The sequence below is a fragment of the Leuresthes tenuis genome, unplaced genomic scaffold, assembly GCF_036924035.1.
Source record: "Leuresthes tenuis unplaced genomic scaffold, fLeuTen1.0.hap1 SCAF_22, whole genome shotgun sequence".
NCBI classification, from domain to species: Eukaryota; Metazoa; Chordata; class Actinopteri; order Atheriniformes; family Atherinopsidae; genus Leuresthes; species Leuresthes tenuis.
Window position 1 is genome coordinate 13,629,194 of NW_027325376.1, and position 24,350 is coordinate 13,653,543.

The 24,350-nt window shown below is 40.5% G+C and overlaps 1 protein-coding gene across 8 annotated transcripts in view; it reads right to left on the bottom strand.

The window, feature by feature from the left end:
- Positions 1 to 405: 405 nt before the first annotated feature.
- dysf (dysferlin, limb girdle muscular dystrophy 2B (autosomal recessive)) overlaps positions 406 to 24,350 on the bottom strand; it is an 84,394-nt gene continuing 60,449 nt past the window's right edge. For all 8 annotated transcript variants that reach the window (XM_072376773.1, XM_072376776.1, XM_072376772.1 and 5 more), the window contains 14 exons: positions 19,370 to 19,498; positions 18,745 to 18,900; positions 18,366 to 18,457; positions 16,772 to 16,942; positions 16,483 to 16,625; positions 11,491 to 11,630; positions 11,247 to 11,335; positions 10,629 to 10,724; positions 10,362 to 10,503; positions 6,541 to 6,640; positions 3,622 to 3,794; positions 3,399 to 3,508; positions 3,166 to 3,313; positions 406 to 2,994 (listed from right to left, as the gene is read on the bottom strand). In XM_072376773.1, the coding sequence (XP_072232874.1) occupies positions 2,935 to 2,994; positions 3,166 to 3,313; positions 3,399 to 3,508; positions 3,622 to 3,794; positions 6,541 to 6,640; positions 10,362 to 10,503; positions 10,629 to 10,724; positions 11,247 to 11,335; positions 11,491 to 11,630; positions 16,483 to 16,625; positions 16,772 to 16,942; positions 18,366 to 18,457; positions 18,745 to 18,900; positions 19,370 to 19,498 (1,749 nt within the window). In that variant the 3' untranslated portion in view covers positions 406 to 2,934. The remainder of the gene's footprint in view (positions 2,995 to 3,165; positions 3,314 to 3,398; positions 3,509 to 3,621; positions 3,795 to 6,540; positions 6,641 to 10,361; positions 10,504 to 10,628; positions 10,725 to 11,246; positions 11,336 to 11,490; positions 11,631 to 16,482; positions 16,626 to 16,771; positions 16,943 to 18,365; positions 18,458 to 18,744; positions 18,901 to 19,369; positions 19,499 to 24,350) is intronic.

Genomic DNA, 24,350 nt, shown 5'->3' on the forward strand with positions numbered 1-24,350 from the left:
GATTCTAAGAACATGTTTATCGTCTGTGACTTTACATTTCACTGATTTGAGAGAAGTTAGCCGGAGAAACAGATGACTCTGAGAGCTGATGTTTCATTTGTTTTGGCAAAATGCATCTGGCCGCTCTCCCATTCAAACAGATTTCCAGACTGCCGTCCCAGGTTGGCCAATCACATCCCTTTATCTGACATGGGGATACGTTTGATATGAAGACTGTGAAGAGAGGCACAGTTGATGCACGCTGCTCAGTGTTACATCACAGGGACGTATATCTTATTCATTGTGGATGTATTCAGTTGCATTCACAGGCATGGAAATAAGAAATTAAAGGCTTACATTTTTACACTTTTCCAACAATGTCATGTTATGACACAAACATGAGGGGGGAAAAATTATACTGCACACTGAACAGAAATGCAGTTTTATTGTTAATGCTGACATGATGCAGTGCACACAGTATTGCTTTTTTCAGATATGAGGTCAGATACACGTCATGTTTAGGATGCATTCGGTCTGTTTCCCACAAACAGTGACTTTTGATAAATTTGTATCATAGCTGTTCATGCAAATACAGTTTCCAAGTTTGCTGTGATAAAGTTATGCTGTTCAATGCAGTTAATTAGCATCAGCAGTTTATCGGAGTCAAAGCAAAGAGATGCTCGTGTTTAGTTTTTTTTTTTTCCCCTGTAACAAGTGACAAGTTCTATTGACAGTTTTCCCTCATAGAAACTTTTCAACATTCCCTGCTCGTTTTGTTTTATATTGAGGCAAGAGTACGTGCTTCCACACATAAAAGCAGCAAAGCTGACGGCTAAAGGCATGTTGCATTCACTGGCAGGAAGAATATCAGGCAAAAACAGAGCTGAGTTTGTATTTTAAAGGCTACTTGAGACTTGAATCACTGTAAACTGAGCTCACAGCGGGATTGTCTGAATAAAGCTGGTTTACATCAGCAGTATATTTAAGGCTTTTACAGATATATAAACCAGTTCCACGACTCTAAAACAAACAAAAAAAAAGATCAAGACAGACATATTGAGTGATGGCACTTTTTATGTTATTTCTTATAATCAACAAACTTTCTTTCTCTCCTGTTTATACACATGAATGACACCATTATCCTTTAGTACTTTTAAAGCTTTGAAACATTCTTATTTACTGGTGTGTTTAGAGTACATTGTGCAAAGGTTTCAATAATGCTAAATCACTGTCAGCTTTAATTGTCTGCAACAACATCAACTAAACTCAGCCAAAAACAACCAAAGCTGCAAAAGACTGTTTGACAGCACAGTCTTGGCAGATAAGATGTGAGTTCCTCGTGTTTGGAAGTCAACGCAGAGCAAATTGAATTCTCAGAAAATGCTATTGTTATCCACATTCAGATGTTTCTTAAACTCCAGTGAAGGTACGTTTGTCTGATATATTCTGAGGTCAGCAGAGATGGAGTTAAACCGGCAAACTCTGGAAAATGAACTGCTTGTGAGTCCATGAGACTTTTATTTACAAGGCCTGATTGGCTTTTAATCGGCTGCTGTGAACTGCACACAGTCCTTTTTTTCCACTCTGATCTGGACCAAACCAAAATGAGTGAGCATGTGATCACAGCCAAAGGAAAAAAAAAACACCTCAAAACTTTAGATGTTATAAATGGTGAAATAAAAGATTTAAATATTACAATGAATATCATATTTTTTTTAACCTGTGATTTGTCATTTTCGCTTCACGCTCATGTTTGTCACTGCTTGTGAAATGAGCCGGAACTATTCTTTGATCAAAAGACCCCCACATATAGACACACACTTACACTGTTATGTGTCCTTATCTGCCTACATCATCTATCTCAGACCAGCTTTGTACTAATAAAACTCAAGCTCTGAGATCAACAAGAGCAAATCCCTGACTTAACCCGCTGAACCCTGAGAGTGCTGCAGGACTGGAGGAGGAGCAGTGTGGGGGAAAAGAGGAAGACAAAAGAGGAGGTAGAGGGGAAGTAGAGGGACATAAAGAAGAGAAGGAAGAGCAATGACGAAATAAAGGGGAGAAATGAAAAGAGTTGAGGGAAGAAGAGAAACAAAGCAAAATAGAGAAAACAGAAAAACAAGGGGAAAAGAAAAAAGAGGAAGTATGAAGAGTATGAAGAGAGAAGTATTAAGGAGGATGAAGATAAAGCTGATGAAGAACTGAAAAAGGAAGAAAAGAGTGGACAGAAATTAGTGGAGAAATTCATTGTTTATACTCCAGCCTTTAAACTGGTAACACCATGAGAAATCCCACCACAAATGAAGGCATCACTTACAACCACTGCATCATCTAAAGGTTCTTTCTTAAAAATATAACTTAAACTGCACTTAAAAACATAACTATGATGTAAAATGGATATTCAAAGAGAGGAACTAGCTCAAATTTCGATCCTGTTTTAACCTCAGATTGAACTTTGGGAGCAATAAAGTTTGACATTTTGAATCCATTTAGTCTCTGCCTGACCAGACTGTGTATCTTGCTGGGAGACAGTGGGCGGTAAAAAGATCAAGCAACATCAGAATCTTTGAATTTTCTGCTCTTTAAAATGTTGCCAACGGCCAGCAGAGTTTTTTATTCTCCTTCATCTCCGCATGAGCACAAACGAGATGAAAGAGCTGACGGAAGCATGACGAGGACACAGACGTCACGCGCCAAGATCTAATAATACCTTTGGTAATACTTTCACAACAGCAGTGCAGAGTTGTTGAACGGGTGAATCTGTAAGCAAAGGCACAAACGGACACACAAACAGACACAGCTATTGCTGATCAGATCTCTCTGTACAAAACAGCATCTACAATTCACAGTGGTCTAATCCACCAAGGTTCAAGAAGAGAAAAACAGTGAAGGTCAGTCTCATTTAGCTCATTTCACTCATGTCCTTTCGTTCAGGTTTTTTTCTTCTTGCCCCTATCAGCCCTCTGTGGTCTTGGCTGGCCCGAAAGGTCCAACCATCTTCATGGCAGCGTAGTTCTGAAAAAAGAAAAACATAAAATGATGCAACAACTTATTTTCTCTTCTGCTCACAATCTCACGTTTTCCCCACTTTATTTTTTCTAGGTTTCTGTAACTTTTATGCCCAAAACCATTCACTGAGGTAAAAAATAAAGTGGAAAACGTTATTTAATTGTGTTTCAAACTTGCCGGGAAGGAGTAGAGGAACACGCCCAGGAAGAGGAAGATGAGGAAAAAGATGATAAAGAGGATGATGAACCACTTGAATCGCCTCCACAGGATGAACTTGATGGTCTTGTAGGGGGATGAGAACCACAGGAAGGACGTCTCTGGACGCCTGGTGGGAGGAGCAGCAGACAGGAAGAGAATAAGTGCGTGATCGTGCATGTGCTTGTGTGTGTTTGTGTGTGTGCGAGACTCACTGCGGCTCCTCCAGGTGAGGGTTCATGTTGGGTTCGTCTCTGCCGAGGCCGGCTGGTCTCTCCTCTTGCTCCTGCTCTGTCACAATCTCCAGAGACATCTCCACCTTCCCCTGAAAAAGAGACAACAATGGAGAAGAGTGTCCTTTGTGTCTTGTAATTTGCTGCCGATTTGAGAACACAATCCTGCACTTGAAACAGCATCTGTGTGTGTTTGTGCTCTTACAGCGATGATCTTTTCTCCGTTTTGCTCACAGGTGCAGGGCCACCATCCTTTCACAGTCTTCTGTTCAAACAGAGAAACCAGCTTGTCCACCGACTGGTCGAGCAACTGCAGGGTACATTTCTCTGGAGACTTGGCGGGACGCAGCATGTGGTTCAGGTCCATGACCAAGTGGCCTAATGACACGTTTAAAGAATGTTCATTGGAGGTCAAATCAGCCCCTCCTGTTTGTAAATAATCACTTTATTTCTACTCAAATTAATCAGTCAAATTCAGTCAGACTACTTGTTTGAACTATTATTTAGTCAGTCGGGAAACATTCTGACTCTATATGTGTTCAATGCAACAGCAGAAAGGGTTACAGGGATGACAGGAAGCAGATAAAGAAGAACGTGAGAAGAGGAAAAGACAAATAATTGAGTAATTCTCTTCAAACCATTTCGCGGAAACATGTCTGATTCACACTTCTTTTTTCCCAGATTTCCCAGCCCTCTGTGCATTCTTTCAGCATGTGATTTTGAATGTCATCACTTGTTCACTCAACCAGACTGTAACTTTTTTCGATGTTTGTGTTGTTAGCATTTCCATCAAGCCGTGTGCGCATTTATCAAAAATGCAAATACCCACTGATGGAAACGCATCTAATGAGGTCCAAATGCTAATAAATATTTTGTTTTTGTGCATAAATTGCAGTTACCAGCAGTGTGGCAGGCAAACAGTTTGAAATTTAAGCACTGTTTTTGAGTAACTAACAAATTTTTCTCATGGTCCACCATTAAATCAACTTCATTAAATCAATCAGAACAGTTTAACTCCCATTCAAAAGGTTCTGTTAAAGCTTCTTAGGATAAAAATGTTCTGAAATCTAAGAGTAACTGTACATTTCCATCCAAAATGTAAAGCAAATTTGAAGTAAACCATTGGCATGTGGCTTGATAAATAATGCACATCATGCACATTTCTAACTTACTTGAGGGATATTACATATTGGGATATTGAGGGGAGAAAACAGGTACACGTATCACGGGGATTCTCATAGGAATAAATGGTCGTCCAATTGACTCGCATACATATTCAAGAATGTAAAAACATCAGGAATTCTTTCCAACCGAGTACATTGTGATTAGTCTGCGATGTTATCTGGAACCAGAAATAGCCTATTGTTCAGGTGATTGTCACATGAGCAAAATGTTTACTGAATCAGAGCTTGTGAGCAAAAGCTGGTTCAATCTCCTCTTCACTGAAAGTTTTATTTTCCTTTATTTTCCAAAAGAAAAAGCAAAAAAAAACCAACTCTTCTTTTCTAATGTTGCAGCTCTAATCAACATTCTCTAAAGCAGGAATTTAAAAACGTGCATCAAAAGTACTGTCAGTCAATAATGCATGACAGTTTAATGACAGGAAGAAATATCTTTGTTTAGATATCTTCTCTCCATTTAACAGACAAAAAGCGGAGCTTCTTTGAGCGGAGAAGGACCAGACTAAAGTCCAAGCCTTTGGGCCGGAGAAGAACGTCTATCCCTTCTCTCTCTGCCTACCTTAAAGTAGACCCCACCAGTCCCGCAAAATCCAAAAAATCTTCAATAAATAGAATACAGTGGCCATCTTTGAAGAGACAACTCATGTAGTCTGAACCAGGCGTACGAGTGTCTTAAATTACCATGCACTGAGAAAACTGGTTTGCAAAGATGGCTATTGTTTTGGGAAGTGGAGCAGTAAAGCTCAGCACAATCAGCTGCTTAACCAGTTCAACCGTACATAACAACTAATGACTACTACTGTTCTTTAAGTGAATTATGGATGATCCAGTGATGAAAGTTGGTAAGTAAAGTTTAAATGATCGTTTTAATCCCTTAAGGAGGGCTGAAGAAAGACTAGATATCTGCTGGAAGTGTTTTTCCAGGAATCACTGTAATTTAACAGTTAGACTGTAGGAAAATGGCTCGTGTCTGATCCTCACACTGTGCAGGATGATTAACAGTCAGCGGTCCGAGCCGACGAGCTGAAGACAGGCAGTCATGGAAAAAATGCTTTGAGGTGGCCACACACCCATAGCCTGTATGAGGCGAATAAACGCCAGCAAGAGAAAACTCTGCAGCCGTGCGAGACGGTGACAGACAGGAACAGGTCAGAATCTGGATTCCTCATCTTCCTCTTCGTCTCCCACCGCAGAGGGACGCTCAGTTCACAGACCATCATCCTCCCTTCACAGGCAAAGAGAGAAGGAACCAAGGCAGGGGGAGTGAAAGAGGAGAGGCAGGGCGGTGAGTTATTTCAAGAGACGGGGTTGGGGTAGAGTCAGGGGTGAAGGAGAGGCAAAATTTTGACAGCTTGAGTTTCGGGAAGACAAAATAAAATCAGCCCCTCCTCTCGGCAAAATGTGCAGACACAGTGGAAATGGAAGAGTGTTAATTCCAAAGATAAATGTTATCACAGTAGTTGTTCTTACATCGCACATATGGTTTCTGGGATAGATTTACCCCCTAATCCTTGGCCAGAAAGGAGGGTAAATCTGTCTAAATGTCGTACCCAAACTGATTTAAGTCTCTTCCTACCACGAAAAAGGCACAATTATACCATTCTTAAAAAGATGAAAACTGCAAAGGTTATGCATCCATTTACATACTTTAAAGTGAACAAAAATTTTTGTTAGGACGTCAAAAACACCTCAGTATCTTACATTTTGTGAAAGTGATGCCAAAAAAGGGACAGAAATGTCCTTATATGTGAGATGAAGGCCAATCATTTTGGTTTTAATGTGCATCAACAGTTCAGGTTGTAAAATCTCTGAATACAAACTGGTTTCCTTTTTGCTAATGAAGCTGACACATTGGAAACCTTCTAAAAGTAAATAGGACAACATTGTCACACACAGACTGACGGTGGAAAAACACACATGCAGTCAAAAGGGATGGGTGTTACCGAGGTAGTCGTCGAAGGAGAACTTGTCGTTGTCCCAGATTTGGATGGTCAGTTTAGGTGCCAGTTTTGTCTCCGCTTTATCCAGGCTCCAAAAGTGTTCCTGCAGACACACAGAAGGCAAGAAGAGGTTGAATTTTGCATTTCAAAAGGGCAATTTCTGTGTTTCTGGTCGGGTTTCCATTCATCATCCATTCATCATCCAGTCAGTCTGAGTGATCTTTTCAAAAGCCATCAAAAAAAAAGAGAGAAAAGGGAATCAGACATATTCTAATGAACTGGTTGGGAGCCTGGGTAGTGCATCCAGAGGGTGGAAAGAGTGTTTCTTCAGAAATTATGGTCATATTTGGGAATATTTGGGATATTAAGATGCCAGTCGGTCACATAAGTTAAATAAGTTGTGTTTGCCAGCACAGACTGGAAACAACTGGTGAGTCACATCAATTGAAACTTTGTCAGATCAGTCGCAATTCTTAAGTGTTTCCATGCCCCAATATTTATCATGTCTTCTAAGAAGCTGGCAAAAATCCCCTCCATGTAAACTTTTCTGCACATCTGTGGAACTGTTTTTAATTTTTTGCCGTTTCCATGAACCTTTTTCTTATTCTTATTCACGTCTTCCAAATGAATGTTTAAGGAATTCTAAAAAGGCAATAGAAAACCCTGCTTCTGTGTTTTTACGCAGGATACACGACCACAAATCAAAAATGACACTTTTGTTCTGAGCACTGTGAAAGTTGTGGATTAGGTGCAGTAAATGATCATGACACATTCATGGTTGTGTTTCTGTGTCCAGCTGGTGCAGCGATCCTGAATTCCTTCTCTATTCTTTCAGTCTTTCAGTGTTGAAAGATGACGCTCCGCTCAGAGCCGAACAGCGCCGCACCGACACATCTCTCACAACATCGCCACTTCCACACTAGATCTACACACCCTCTGTCTGAACGCACACTTCTGCACACATCTGTGTCTGTGAGTGTATTACACCTATTATCACCTCCAGTAAAGTCACGCTAAACTGCCAGACAGAATCTGATCCTGTCTCACCTTTGTGCTAATGGGCTTCACTCTCCAGCTGCTGCACACCAAGTTTCCTCTCTTTCTCTTTCCATTCCCTCATTCGTCCTTTTTTTTTTCTTCATCTGCTTGTGAGACTCTTTGGCTGTTGTCATGTTGATAGAAAATATGGCTTTTGACACATGATTTTTAATAGGACTCCTGTGATTTGCAGCAAATGATTTGCAACAAAACATCACTGCTCCTAAATATATTCCTAACTAAAATTTGCACCTTGTAACCTCCCACAGTGACAAATAATCTCTCCTCCGTAATTATGATGTCATGGCTGAGTTATGGAAAAGAGATAGGGTGTAAAATGTGGATAATTTATTTTTCCCAGTATCACTTTTCTGTCACAAGCCATCTTCAGTTGTTGGAGAATCGACACACTCACTCATGGGGCTAATCTGCAGAATTCAAGTCATGATTCTAAAAAAAATATCTGCATATATATATATATATATGTTTATATGTAAGTAAAACCTACTAACTCTGATTTGCAGGATCCAGAGACTTGGAAGCCAGACCTCTGAAGAGCCATGATCAGTTGGTTTTAATGCTGGGACTTGGGCCCATTTGGAACTGTAAAATATGGACCTCTTATACAGTCATACAGGGGTGTCCTCAACATCTCTTGATTTGAAGTCACTTGTCCCTGTAGGTTCTGTGATGCCTGTCATCCTGTTCCCAAAGGGGTCTATCGCACCCTTCAGCTCCTGTTCCTGCACAAGGTCTGCTAAGACCACTACAGAGACAGTCCCTAAGTCAGTCCGCTAGGTTCCTGCCTGTCTCTCAAATCCCCACTGGGGTCAACTGACATCTGTCCTAGCCCCCTTCCAGATCCCGCACTCATCCTGCCAAAGACTACACCTGCACCCGACTTGCCGCAACCTGCATCCAAACCTGCTGAGAATTTCCAGACTGCACATCTTGTGTTAGTCTACTCTGCTGACACAGGACTGATGGTCGTCTGCTTGGATTTCCAGCAGCCGATCTGTTCTACTTCTTGCTCTACGGCTCCTGTTCTGTCAGCCTCCAGCCCTGGCCCTCTGACATGGTTATGCTTCAGCCCTGCTCTGCTCTGGGAACATCTCCCATGTCTGGTTTGTATACCCTTTATACTGTACGCTTTCTGGTACACTTCATACAATGTCTTTCTTCTGGGTCAAAGCCTCAACTCTCTGTAATCTTCAAAAATCACCCTTATGGATTGATTTTTATGTAGTTTTATCAACTTTATTAAAAGAGGACAAAAAAAGGTTTTCTTAGAGCAAGCACACGTAGTAGAGTTTTGCATAACAATATTTATTTTATTTATTGAGAAAAAAACTAGATCTGTGTCCATCTGTTAAAATGACAGACTCGTATCTGCAGTCGAAGTAACGACTTAACACCAACTCCCTAAATCAGAGTCTAAATCCACATCGTGCTCTCACACTTCATGACAACGCACACAAACAGTAGAGTAAACATGCAACACCCTCTGTGTGTATGAGTGTGTGTGGTTGCTAGTGCCTGTATGCTTGTCAGGGTGTGTGTTCCAAAGCTTGGCTCGGTTAATGCACAGCCTCCTGTCCAAGTACATTAAGTTATCACTCCACAGCTGTCACAGGCAGGGGTGGGACACAGAACATGAGTGTGTGTTTGAGTGTGCATGTGCAACTGCTCTCTGCAATATCTAACAGCATCAATCAGCTTCCTCTGTTGCCAGAGTGCTGAGTACAGAAACTTGTGACTTCTGAAACACCTTCGCCAGTGGGTAGAATTGGTTGATGATCAACAGTTTCACTGCTTTTTCTAATAAAAATGCAAAATATTTCTAGCTTTCCAAGTCATGAGTAGCTTTTGTGTTTTATATATGACCCTAAATTAAATTGTTTTGTTTTGGAGAATCGAAAGTTTACACTTAACACTAAATGATTAACTGAGAAAATAACTGTCAAATGAATTAACACCAACACAATCATTATGTTAAGAGCTATCTAAGGTTGTAAATACTGATTATAGGATTTATATTCTAAGTTTAGGTCAACATTTTCGACCTAATGATGCTGTCACATAGTACAACAGTGCAGTGTTGATCAGTCCCTGTGGCTCTGCAGCTGAGGTTTCTGGCTTCATAAACTCAGTTTCTGGCTCTGGCTCCTTTTTTGAGTCGAAGCTCTCCACCCAGCAGAGTTTTTCTTTTAAAACTCCCTCTTGTCTTTTCAGCTGCTCACTGATTAAAGATGCTGGTGCGAGCGAGCGAACGCTGTCGTAAAGCATGTCGCTGCGAGCAGCTAAAGAGGCCCGGCCTCAGGCCAAGAAAAGCAAATGACAGCCGAGTTGTTATTCCAGTTTTCAGAGTGATGTTATTTTAGCTCCTCAATGCATGTTTTTGTTGAGTCTCAAAGATTCAGCAGCATCTACTCCTTCTTGTGAAAGTGTCACATCATTATTTTTGTTAATTGCCGGCCACAGTAGATTAGCTCAGAGGCAGGAGAGCTGCAGGGAGGACGCCGTCTCAGAAATTTCTACTGACTAAACCTCATGATCTGACTCAACTCCTGTGTTGGCTCAAAGGTTTTTGCCACAACTCCTGGATCCATAACCGCTGAAAGTAAAAAAGCCATTACCTTTAAATTAATGAGGCTCTGTTCTTAACAAGTGCAATAACCTCTTTTCCTTTGTGCTTCCTCTTCTCTTTACTTTTTCTTAGTGTCATATTGCTGCAATGGCAGAGGTAATAAGCACATGTTTATGATAAGTGATAGACTTGCTTTTACCTTCCTGTCGACGACACACAACTGCTCAGCAGGTAAATAGTGGAAGGGAAACAGGAATCTGTAGTTGAAGTTGCCCTCGCCGCCCAGGGAGCGGTAGTGGACGTCGGTCTTCTGCTTGTTGTGTTCGTGTCCGTCGAGCCAGCTGTGGGACACAAACATTCCTGTTATTCTGTCTTAGTTTGATGGGTGATCGATTTTCAGCATGGACCATCGCAAACAAAATGAAGCAGAACAAGGGAGAGCAAATTAACAATTTCCTCCTCTTACCCTTTAACATAGATGTCGCTCATCTTCTCCCCACTCAAGCTGACATCATCCAGGATGACATCACTGGTGTTCCAGATGATGCAGCGCAGGGAGAACCTGAGCAGAAACGGACCTTGTTACCTCAGATATTTATGGGTGTACAACTACTGACGGATGTATCTGTTCACAAATATCTTAACGACTTTTTTGATGGTGTGACTTTTAAATATGAGATAAAGTGACATCGACTCAAGTTAACTCACTGACCAATTGCTCAATTGACTGACTTTTTAAAACCTTGATGTATTGATTGATTTAATCCCATTCTGATCAACTGATAAACTGGGTAGCTGACTACATGATGACAAACTGATCTTAACAAACTAATTACATCTGACCGACTGATTGAGACACCATAGATCTATATATGGAATGACTTACTGACTGACAGACAGTTTGACTGACTCAATGCCTAAATGACCAATTAACTGACTTGTTTATACACTGTTTGATTGGCAGATTCACTTATTGAATTATTGAAAGGCTGAATAATTGAGTGATCGACTGACTGTAGGCCCTGAAAATGGACTTGTTTGTCTACAGTAAACTTGATGTGTGTTTGTGTGTTTTTGTTCCTACTTCTTGGCCTTGCGTGGTGTGACGTTGAACGGGGGCCCAGGTGGTCCCAGAGACTTGGGGAAGAGGTCCACCCACATCATCAGACGCCCCTGACAGACAGCAACCAGTCAAAGGCAGAAATGTCAAAAAAACAAACAAAAAAAACAGACTATAAACTGATTAAAAAGGTGCCAAAAGATGGAAGTAGGGGGAAAAAGTCAGGCCCAAACAGTAAATGATCACACTGAGTTTGAGTGTGCGTTACCTGCTCTATGTCAGGTTGCAGTGGGCTGTACAGCCGTCTGGTTTCCACATGTTCAGGAACCAGACACAGATTCTTTAAGATGTGAAGAGACAATTGCTCCTTAATTGGACCAAGGTGACGTTTGGAGTCATGTTTGTTCTCTGGAAACACACACCAAAAACACATAGTTTGGGCAAAGTTTCACAAAGTGGAGAATGGAAATCCAGAATAATGGGTGGAATGGGAGGAGAGCAGTTCAATTCATTATTCGCACACATTCATGAAATAGATACACTTCTTGCCATGTTATTGGTCCCTGCATCACAAGTGAAGGAGGAAAGTCTTTGCCGCATCCAAGAAAAATTTAAATATCAAGCTAACGTCAAAGTTTTATGACTGTAAACTTAGAGTCACCTTAACTGTGAGAGGAGGAGAATTGACTGCGGAGAAAATAAAGAGGCAAGAGGGAGAGGAGAGGAAACAAAGCGAAGCTCAAGTGAAGGAAATAAAATAATTAAATCAAAGGTAGAGTTAAGAAAAAAAACTAATTGGAGACAAAGAAGACAGCAAGCGAAACCAGGATAAAATATGTGATAAAAAAGAGAAAATATGAGATCTGAAGAAGAAGTGAGACAGAAAAGAAAGAGACCAAAAGAAATTAAAGACGAAGATAAGTCAAAGTGAAAGAGAAAGAGAAGAGGTAAAGACAAGTTGAAATGAAAGAGAAACACCAATAATGATACATAAGGCAGATATTGTTAAGGGAAGCATCAGGTACGGAAATATGGGAGATGAGTAAAAGAAGGATGAGAAGGTTCGAGAAAAACCAAACAAGTCAGAAAAAACAGTATAAAAGAGACGAAAAACAACAAAAAGGGGAAAAAAGCAAAAGTCAGATGAAGAGGATGAAGAGGAGCGTGGCTTTTTAGCCACTTAGCAACCATGTTTGACTGGCAGCAAGCTGACGCACAGTAACCGCGGCAACCATGGAAAGAGAACGTGGCGGCGCTCCTCACTAACCAAGAGACGACCGCTCTGTTGATGTTGGCACACACACACACGCACACAACTGTACCATAAATCACCAAAACGACAACCATGACCTTGCATCACAGCAGCCATGGAACATATGTGTGGGCTCGGTTTGTGTGTGTGAAGGGGCGAAAATGAATCTTGAATATTTATCTCATCGCTCTGCTCCTCAGGTGGTCCTGTGGTTTCCTCCCCCGTCCCTCCCTCCTCTGCCAGCAGGATAAGAGGGCAAGTAATGGGGGAGAGAAAGTGAGTAGAAGAAGTGAGGAAAAGGGCAAGAGTTGATGAGGGAGAGAGATGGAACAGAGCACAGTGAGAAATATGAAGGTAGAGGAGCAAGTGATAGATGAGGCATAAGAGCTGAAACTATGGAAGATGAGAACGGTTGTGGCTGCAATTACTTATTTCAATTATTTATGATTACAAAAAAAAAAATAAATAAATTTAATAAATCTGCTTTCTGTTTTCTTGAGACGAGCTAAATCAATCTGTTTTCTCAAGAAAAAATGATGGACTATTTGCTCACACCTGGGGCCTGTACTCTGGAGCAGGTTCAACATATCCAGGGTATCGTCTGGTTGTCTGGCTCAAATAATTCTAACAATTAACATTCAAAGGAACATTCAATGGCCAATCACAATCACATACTCAAATGAGGCCAGAAAGCAACCCAGTAGCTGCAGGAAAAACCAGAAGGAAATTGTTTGTCAGTTGCTTTGGTTTGTGAAATTACAAAGTCCAATACTTTACAAAAATAACAACTGCTTTTGTAAATGTATTAACTGCCTGTTTCAAATAGTTTTCTAAACAAATAAAGACCTGGACTGAACTCATTTTCTGTTATTAAAGCTCTAAAATGTGCAATGAGAGGGATTTTCTAAGACATCAGCATTTTAGTCCATGCAGCAACATGTTTTTTCTTCTTCTTTCATTTCCCAAAATATTTGATTGGTCTAGAGGCATTGCTTTTACATATGCTGATCTACTCTTAAACCTAAGCTGCAGGTTGATATTTCCAGACTAGGTTGCCATACTAAAAACCTCAGAGCCTAAAGTAACCTAAAGTTACCTCGCTAAGACTCTAATATTACATCATAGTCAGGGGCTCTGATTTCTGCCCTCACATAATAGTCAACAGTAAGTTGAGACACATGGGTGTTTTTGATGAACTTTTATAGCAGATTATATTGTCTGATAGAAGACAACAAAAAGAAGGAAAACAAGTCAGTCAACTGCCTCAGCCAGCAGCAGCTAAAAGAAATGCAGGCCTATTAATCTGTTATCACCAAAAAAAACAAGCCCTGTTATGCCAAGATAATGAAATATGTCTTTATTTTCTAGGCAATGGTATTAGAGAGTAATTCTGAACATCTCAATTCCCATATATTAGAGTTTGATGTTGGGAGAAGGAACTGAAAAGAAAGTGAGCAGAAAGAAGAGAGCAAGAAAAACAGCAAAGAAACAGAAGGATAGACGATCAAGAAAAAGAGGGTAAAATGGAAGCAGAGTGAGGTGAAGTGAGGCAGATCCATTGAGGGTAAAACTAAGCTCCCAACCTGACAAAATGGGCAAATGCAACTTACAACAACTGCGCAGAATTGCTTGGTGGAAATTTAATTAATTCCAAACATGTTAACGTGAGGTGACAACTACATTATGACCTAATCTAGCAGAGCAGTGCTGGGCTAAACGTGCTTGTTTTCAATCCAAACATTTACATGATTTTTCATAAATCTGCTGCAGTTCACAGCCTCAACACTGGGATCATGTAAATCCCAACTAATGACCTCATCATGAGGGGAAGCGTGCAAAACGGGGCCACTTTCAGTTTACTTAGTGCACAGTGCAAATTACACAAAGTCAACTTTACAAGAACCACCTTCTTTACTCACTTTCCCCTGTTATATTAAACTCTAACAGGTGGTAGTCTCACTGAAACTGTGTTGTTCCAAAACTATGACAACATGCTGCAGAGCTTACATTTGCATTTGATATTTAAAGAAACTACTGAGAAAAGGGAAAACTGGTGCAATGAGAACAAGAGGCTGGACACACAAGGAAAACTAGAGGTGACAGAGGGGTAAGAAAAACTGAAAAGGAGTGAGACGGAACAGCTGATGAGGAGGTATAAAAGAAGACAACATGACAGATGACAGGAGCAAGAAGGAACAGGGAAAACAATTAGTGCGAAATAAAGATTAAAAAAGAAAGGAGAACTACAGAAAAAGAAGCAAAGGATGAAGAATCTCCCTCACTCAAAGACAGAGAAGACACAGCGAAGTGTAGAAGGATGGATAAGCGCCATGAAGAGGAGAGCACGGGGTTTAAATGTGGAGGGAGAAAACAGAGGAATGAATAGCAGACGTGGAGAAAAGAGAAAGAGAGGGGTGAGACAGAATCTAGGGAAGAAAAACGCAAATAAAAGCAGAAAAAGAGGAGATATGGGTGGAGTGGGAGTACAGTGTAGAGTGATTTATTTGCTGTGAAGTTATGTTAAGAAGCGCCGCACACTCAAACACGTCAATGATATAAATCTGTGCACGTTTTGTTTTTATTAAACTGGCTCTTTTTTTTAATAGTAGAGGGTCTGATGGAGGCTGAGTCAATCAGCTGTGCACTAAGAGTGCAGACATCAATCCAGATTTGGACAGAGAAAGGTTTTTGAAAAATTAAAACAACATACGCCAATCAGCCATAACATTAAAACCACTGACAGCTGAAGTGAGTAATACCGCTCTTCTTGTTGCAATGCAACGTTCTGCTGGAAAAACTGCATCCTGGCATCATCTTGGATATTACTTTGACACTTTCTACCAACTTAAACATTTCAGCATATTAGTCTTCCCCCCTCATGGCAACAGTACTCCCCATACAGTAGCAGCCTCCCCCAGCAGGACAGCGGAGGGTCCTGCAAAAGCTGCTTTGGAAGGACTCAAAGAACACAACAAAGAGTCTGAGTCTGCAAAAGACAAAAACTGAGCTGATGGCTGCACTTTCAGTGTCTGCAGGTAACAGCATTACAACCTTTTGTTAGAAGCACAGAGGAAACTCACAGCTGATAGTTCAATGCCTCTCTTTCTTCCCATGTAGTCTAAAGGCTGGGTAGAAAGGTATTGGAGTCAGAATATGTTCCTGCAGCTTGTTTTGGTGAAACATATGCTTCATTCTTGACGTTCCTACTGTATTCTAAACACAGCTCAAAGCTTGTTCACTTTATTTGGGAAAGATCGCACATTGCTCATGAAAACAAAAGACAGAGATGGTTTAAATTTCCTCCTCTATACCATCCATTTTACTGCTGCCTCACATCCTCAACATCTATTCTTTAACATATCTGGATTTCGGATCTTATTCCAGGCATAACATGGGCTGTGGAATGCTTAAGCAGTTGCTCCATGTAAACAGTTTTGATCTGGTAAGCCATCATAACAGATGCTATAAAGTGTCTGTAGTACCATCAGAAATCATTCTGGCAGCACAGTCATCCAAAAAAAATAAAAAATTCGGTTGAGAACCTCCAAAGCACAATCAAACAAGAACTGCTGCAACAAACTGCCACTGCTGCAGCACCATTCTACAACTTAGAATGATTGGACGTGACTACCACAGCATCATGGAACGAGATCCAATGTGGTGTGATGGAGGGTAGAATGGAGCAGGATAGGATGTGATCTAAGATTTGAGGTGATGAGATGTGGGGTATGACAGAACAAAGTTAACTTGTTTAGGTTTAGGAGCAGGAACTCTCCTCAACCATTTCCTTAATCATCTGGCAACTCAACCATCCATCTCCCTCATTTATCCATCCATCCATCCATCCATCCATCCATCCTCTGTCCTCCTCTATCTATCCATCTGTACATCTATCTATATAATTTCCCTCTTATCCATTCATTCCTTTTTGTGTGTCTTTGCACTCTCCTATCTGGATTTATTCTAATGTTAATTCATTTAAATAATTTATAAGCATTCATCACTCACCAAGGTCTGCAGCTGTGTATCTCTGTCCTCTAAAGTGGACTGTGTCGTCTTCGTAAACGGGTTTCCGCAGGTTTCGTCGCTCGCACAGTCTGCATAGCAGCTGCCTGGGTGTCAGCTGGTCCCGCCACTGGTTTATCCCCGATCTAATACGAGACATTTAAAAAAAAACGCTGCATGTGAGAAGGAAGTGTGGTCAGAGTAAGAAATTTGTGTTTAAAACTGAATTACACGCTTCAGTCCACTTTGATTAATTTGTCACACGACAACTTAGGTGGTTGAGTTTGCTCACACATAGTAGGACTGCGGCAGGCCACACATGGCCCCATATCTAGAGAGGAAGCGGTTCTCCAGATCGATTACTGTCTCTCCAATCTTCTCATCTCTGGCGAGCATGTCGTGGTCATACAGAATCACCCGAAGGTCCTTCTCCAGCGGGAGGGAACAGGTGAGTTCAAACATCCTGAAGACAAAAGTTCACAGCTTTGAATGAGGCAATAGGCATCTTGTCTGTAAGTGTCTAACATGATATTCTGGGACATGATGGGGTGCGATGGAGCAGTTTGCTGCCAACTAATGTGTCAGTGGAGTGAATGCAGAGTGAAGAAAACAGGCAGACTCGGCATAGATTCCACGCAGAAGGATAAATTAAGGTTTGACAGCACATTTTGTGGTGGGAGTTGTTGTGATCTGATGTAATATGACATAATATTCTGAGTATCATTGTGTGAGTTACTGGTAAGTTGTGTGATACGACTTTGTAAGATTTGTTGATGGGGTTTTTTTTCCATTATCATAACTATCACATTTTATTCTCCTTTTATTTCCTAAACATTAATCATGATTACATTTTATATGTACAGATACATGGAATTGTATTACCGAAGCCATTTTTATTCTTTTCGGTATAAGATTCAGTAGTATGCAAAGTCAGACAGAACCCAGAGGAAGAGACTAAGAACTCTTGTGTTGCATTCCTCTCTGTAGCTGTACTGTAATGTTCTGTAAAGTGAAGCGCAAAAGTGTTGAAGAAGTTTTGTGAGAGCATTTACTTTCCATACCTACATAAAGGTGTATAAATGATGTCATGTCAAGTCTTTTAAGTTAGAATTTGGTGTTCAGTGTCCGTTCAGAAAGCAATTCACAGCCTGCACTTAGAGCTCTAATGTTCACTGAGCCTCTGCTCTACTTTCTAACCTGTGATTGGTTTGTGTATAGTGACCCCTACTGGCATGACAACAAATATAATGTTGACGATACACCGAAGACAATGAGATCACATTGCAACTGACAATGCTGTCATGAATGCAGTCAATAGTACTCACAGTTCAAATTTTCAATAGGGTTTTGGAAAAGACTGACTTCGTTTGAATCTGACTTATGTGTTTGGGCTGGAAAGAGCAAATCCACCCATCATTTAACACATCGAATGAGAATGAGAACATTCATGAGTCCTCTGAACAGTTCAGGAGAAGGTGCAATGTGGTCAAGTCTAGAAGCTGCCAACTTTGAGAGACCTGAAGCAGCTAAATTAGTTTCTCCTAATTGGTGCTTTAAGTTTTGAGTCTGAAGGTTGCAGGTTTCATCTCAAACCTCCCCAGTCTATATTTTGAAGTATCCCTGGGCAGGAATATGAACCCCCCATTGCCCCTCAATTGTGCTCCTCACTTGTAATTTCACTGATGGTAAAAAATGCTGGACTTTTCTTATTTACTTATAAGAAAAATATATATGTTCTACAAAAAGTCTAGTAAAGCCCGTTCAGACTCTCTGACTCACTAGATGAGCTATAGATTACTCATATTGCCTGTAAGTTTGCCAAAATGGGGAAGTCCGAACTTTTAGTTTCAGCTACAAACAGAGCAAAGGGATATAACTGTACATACTTTCCAAAAACAGGGTCCAGTGTACAGGGAATGTAGTTGTCATGGTCATTGATGGTCTTTTTCCCCAAAGTGATCTTCACATAAGGGTCACACTGAAAAGAAAGAAGGACACAGGCTTTCTGTTAACCTATTTGTTCTCCCACTTAATTTAGATTCATCTGTTTAATTTCATTTCACTAAAAATTCTCGATAAGAATATGTTTCTTGAGCTTTTTTTCACTTTTGTTTTCAATGTAGCCTTGAATACCACAGAAGTTGCAACAGATAAAGTTTGTAATATCAAAACCCCTTAATATTATTTATTCGTATCCTTGGGATTGTAGTCCCTTCAACTGTGTGGTGAAACTGATCGTCAGATAATCCTCATCTCACTTCCCACCTTTCCATTGGTGTCTTTGGGCTGCAGTCCTTGGGCCTGGATGATATAGATTCGGACCAGACAATCCTCAATACCATTGGGAGGAAGCTTTCTAAACTGTTTGGGGGGAGCAGGGACTGATGGGTCATCTGGCAAGGGGTAGATCTTGAACATACCCTGAGTAACATGGAAGAGAAGGTTTGTGGGGTCAAAGACATGACAAAATGAAAGAAGTGACCGAATGGAATTAGTTCTGCCAAGCTGTACCAAATGTGACAACTTATGCGACAGCATATTTTGTAATATAGTTCTGATGTAACATTTATGATGTAACATTGTGTGACAATAACGATAATTTGGTAAGATGTCCTGTATTCTTATATGACAGGAAAACACATCACGCTACATGTGACTTGAGACTTAATGATAGTACGTGGCATGATGTGACACATTTTACAGAACATTTGTTGAGGTTTTGTGAAGCTATGCCACACTTTGTGATATTATGTTACAATGCATGTGACATAGCATCATGTAATGTTACAATTTCTTATAGTTAATGAGACATGATATTATAATGGGATTTTATTAAGACCAAATTGAGTTAGGAAGGAACAAATCAGACAACTTAAAAGTCTTACTTTACCTTAAACTCTCCCACCACTGAAGGGTCATCTCCTTCATCCTGAGTCTTTCCTCTGTACAGTTTAAATGTTTGACAGAAATCAGAGAGACCCCCAAAATCCTCAATCTTCTCTAACTCCTGGTCATACACCTAAAAAAGAGGAGAGAGGGAGCAGAGTTTATTCAGCACTCATCATATCTGTTTAGTTGTACAAACAGATTTTAAAAGTGTACGAGATGAAGGCACAGAAAGAGGGGTTTAAAGAGGAACAAATAAGTATAATAAAAAGTAATGAAGAAGAGAGAGAAAGGGTGAATCTGAAGGAAGGATAGTAACAATGATAAGAAAGGACAGGGGAGATTAAGGAAGAGGGTCAAAAGAAGAACGACAAAAAGAACTATTGATAAAAAAGTTTAAATTTGTGGTAAAAAAAAAGAGGGGGTGGGGAGGGTGAACAAGATGGAGGAGAGACAAAGAAAGAGAAAAATTATTTTTCAAGCCAGATTCTGAATATTCTTTTCTTGTCAAGTAAGTTTACACATACAAGGACTATTTTCTGGTGTGTTGGTATCAAACAATGATAATGAAAATAATAATAAGAAAGATAATACAATAAATACGCAAAAATACCAAAATGAAAGATGTTACATCAAAAGTAAGTCCAGTGAATGAATGATATATCAATTATCAGCTGTAGACTGTAGGTATTCGTAGTGCTATATGTAACATTTATGTATTGCTAGCTAAGTTTGTGCTTTTGTTTCAATTCCCTTTTATTTCTAACAGTCCCACAGAGGTTTCCAATAAAACACAGACACATTGTTTCATATGGCGTCACAGATGAGTATTAGGCAGTGTAATTCCACTGGTATTGGATTTAAAGTGAAGCCAAAAGGACATACATACACACAAACACAGACTTTAAGTGCATGTGTGATGGCATTAAACAGCATCTGTGTTCTTGTCTACAGTATAGAGGCGTGCATATCTGGGCAGGGACGTCTGACGTCTGTGTCTGAAGTACAAAATGGTTAATTTGTTTTCATTAGTGATGTTTATTTACATCAGCTGCACATGGATCTGAGTGCACGAGTCTAGATTTGCTGCCAAATAAGAGTATACACACACACACACACACACATTCTGTCCCTTTCCCAAAAATGACAACCGGGTGGCTAAAAAGGCAAACTCTTACAAAGCAGACATGAAACAAATGGTTCTGCATCAGACTGAAACTACCCCACAACCAAGAGATGGAAACTTATAAGTATTGTCTGAAAAGTCTTCTATTTTTGTTCAGAAACTTGATCCGACCGTAATGGATCTGCCAAAATTGGATAACATGCTCTTTCAGGCGATCACTAACCTTAGTTACTCCTTTATTTACTCCTGATCACCTTTTTCAATAACCTGTTCTCACTCACAACTAATCACAAAATGGACTTGTTCCGGAGCCTTTTAAACCAGTTTACCTATATAACAGGATTCTGTTTGCAAGTAATCTAACTGTAACAAGATGTGCCGCCCTGGCAATGTTGACAATGTTGGCAAAGTTTTCTCCAATAAAAACAATGTATTTTAACCCTTATGGGAAAGAAAATATATGGACTATATATCAGAAATATATGGCAACACATAACATCCAGATATGTAATTTTTTTTTAAAAATCTATCACCCAGTTATGCTTTGTAACAATAACTAAACTAAATCAGTCCAGTTTTTCGTGCATAAGGAATAACATACAGAAAAAAAAATTCCGTAATATATTCTAAGAAAAAATCCCGGAAATAATACTCCATAAAAGGGATGAGGTTATAAAAGCCATTGCAAACACTCATCAGAAAAGCAACACTATCTATTGTCTAAGGCAAAGTGGATAATCTCACATTGTTGGTATGCTACTATAAAAGCAATCCCAGTGAGAAGGGACATATGCAGAGGATGTGGGACTGATGGAAACTTCTAAACCCAACATCTAAATTAACTAAGAAACTATTTCTTATCCAGTGTTCTAATGTACGGACACTGAATCTGAAATTACAACTCGAGATCGATGAGATAGAAAAAAGATGATATAGCAAGGGGGAGCCAGGATGACAGATCGGGGGGATCCATCATCATCCCCAACTTCTGAGAATGGTACCAAGACCCATTAAAAAGCACTAACAGCCTTAACACGAGGGCAGCTAACATGAAATTGAAGATTGTGGATAACCTGGATACTTAGAGCCTGCATTGTCCTTTGCCAAGGCAAAAAGAAAAAAGTACCTTCTGAAAGAATAGACCCACCCAGGGCTGAGATTGAACAATACAAGAAGGGCATATGGGAGAGAGAAGCATCACATAACAATGGATCTGAGAGCTGACCACAACAATCTCCCAGATAAAGAACCAGTGGCCAGTCAGTGGCAGACATCCAAAAAAGAGTCTCATGTATAAAAAGCTGGACTGCATCAGGCGCTGACACGATACACACATACTAAAGAAATTAACTGCACGCCATGTACGCCAAACAAACAACAAATGAACCAGCTGCTAATGGATGAGACCCATCCAGACTGATTAACTCAAGGTCAGACAGTCCTGATCATGAAAGATCTCCAGAAGGGGCCAACTCCATCCAACTTCCGGCCATAAACCTGTCTGTACAACTTGAAAGCTCCCATCGGGCATTATAGTGGAAGAGATGAATAGGCACATGGTTCAAAACATGAGCAGGGGCCCAGAGGGGAATTGGAAATAACACCTGAGAAGCTAAACACCAGCTACTGATAAACGGAACTGTCACTCAAAGACTGTAAGATCAGACTACAAGAAAGCCAACAACTCAGCGCCGCACACATGGGTGCTGGAATGCTTGGAACTCTACAGCATCAATAGGACGCTGAGAGCCTTTATCAAAAACTCAATGGGACTCTAGAAGACAAACCGAGAGGTCAATTTAAAGCCAATTGCACAAGTTAACATCAAGTCAAGCAATGGGGGCTGGGGTTTACCACAGCAGACAGGACCCCAGGTGCTGGGTGTGCAGAGAGGCCTCTGAGAAATTCCAGCACATAGTAGTAAGGTGTAAGATGCAGGCAGGTACAGCATACATGGAGTGCCATAACCAAGTGGCATGAATAGTGCACAGGAATAGTGCTAAATATGGGCTGAAAGTTCCAAAGTCAAAGTGGGAGATACTCCGAAAGGTAGTGGAAAATGACAGAGCTAAGATCCTGTGGGACTGCCAGATCCAGACTGATAACCAGGTGATGGTGAACTAACCAGTCATTGTGGTGGTCAACAAACTACAGAAGAAGGCAGTAGTGATAGACGTAGCAATTCCAAGTGACAACAATATTAAGAGGCTAGAAAAATACCAAGAGTTGAGAGAAGAAGTTGAAAAGATGTGGGAATTGAAGGCAGCAGCGGTAGCACTGGTAATTGGAGCTCTCGGGGGCCATGACCCCCAAAAAGGGAGGATGACTCCAGCAGATCCCAGGAACAAATCTTGCAGCCATGATTTCAGCACTGGACAATGTATTGTTGCACATCTATTATGAAAAAAAGGGATTGTGATTTCCTCTATGAAGTGAGGTCTTTTGGTTTTGTTTGTTATGTACATACCACAGATACTGCTCTTAGTAGTTCATTAAAATGAGCTGAGAGGGGGAGGAGAAAGGCTATGGAAGCAATGATATGCTTCTCATCCAGAGTAACTTTGGGAAAATAAGAGGCCTGTTGGGAAATAAATGTGGCAGATGAGGAGAAAGGGGGGGTAGATGTTTGTTATGAGGGGTACATTGTCTATGATTTGGGTGGAGAAGGTTGAAAGAGATGGAATAGCAGGGCAAGGATAGAGGGGTGGGGGGTGGGGACGGGAGAAAAAGAGAGCGATGACGGGGATGATGTCAACTGAAGAACAGGCAGTTTTTTTTCAATACTTGAAAACCAAACCCAGCATCAACGGAAAGGGGAGACGAAAACAAAGCACTAAGGGTTGGTAATATGTATGATGCATGGAGGCAAAAAAAACTGGTTTTGATTAAAGTGGAGACTGTTCATCTTGTTTGTGTTTTAGGAGAGTTCCACCTCATAAATCAGAATGCCTTTACATTATTTTTATGTGATATCTGACCAAGAGTAGATACCTCTCCCGTGCCATCAGCCCCTTAAAGTGTCCTCAGCTTGGTGAGGGAATCTGTGTGTCCACCAGTAACACACATTCTACTGGCATTGTTGCTGTGTTTTGGTCTTAGGGAGAGGCTACCTCCAAGAGCTTAGCATGAAACCTGGAAACCTCAAGTGGGGAATATACTATCCTAGACAAGAATCAACAAACTGCAATGACCCAGTCACAGCCCAGACCTCAACCTGATTGAAATGCTGAGGTGGGACCTCAACAGAGCTGTGCATAAGCGAATGCTGCAAATTGCAATGAACAGAAGAGCGTTGTAAAGAAAAATGGACCAAAATATCTCCACAATGATGTGAGAGACTGATCACGTCATACAGAAAATGATTACTTCAAGTTATTGCTACTAAAGGTGGTTCTACAAGCTATTAAATCATGGGGTGTACTTACATTTCCATACACTGTTTCTGCATTTGGTTTAGTTTTGATTATATAAATAATCAAATGATTTATTATGTAATGTTATGTTGTTCATCTTAGGTTGTATTCACCTATTTAAAACCTGGCAAGGACCAAAGGTTTGAAATGAAAGAGAGTGTTCCAGAGAACGGTGGCTGGAGTACAGACCTTTGTATTGCTCGAGACAAGTGTGTCATATTGGTTACTGAAATTAAACATTTCCAAAGCAGTGTGTGTGGAAACAAGGAGGTGACAAGAAAGGAGGTAAAAAACAGAGCCGAGGCTGAGAGAAAAGGTTTTCCTGAGGTCAAGGCAAGGCTGGAAACAGTGTCTCTACTATCAGTAAAAGTCCAAAGACAGTCAAAGAGCAGAGGGGTTCAGAGCAGGAAGGCAAATGAAGAATAATAAGGTGGCAGCATGTGTTT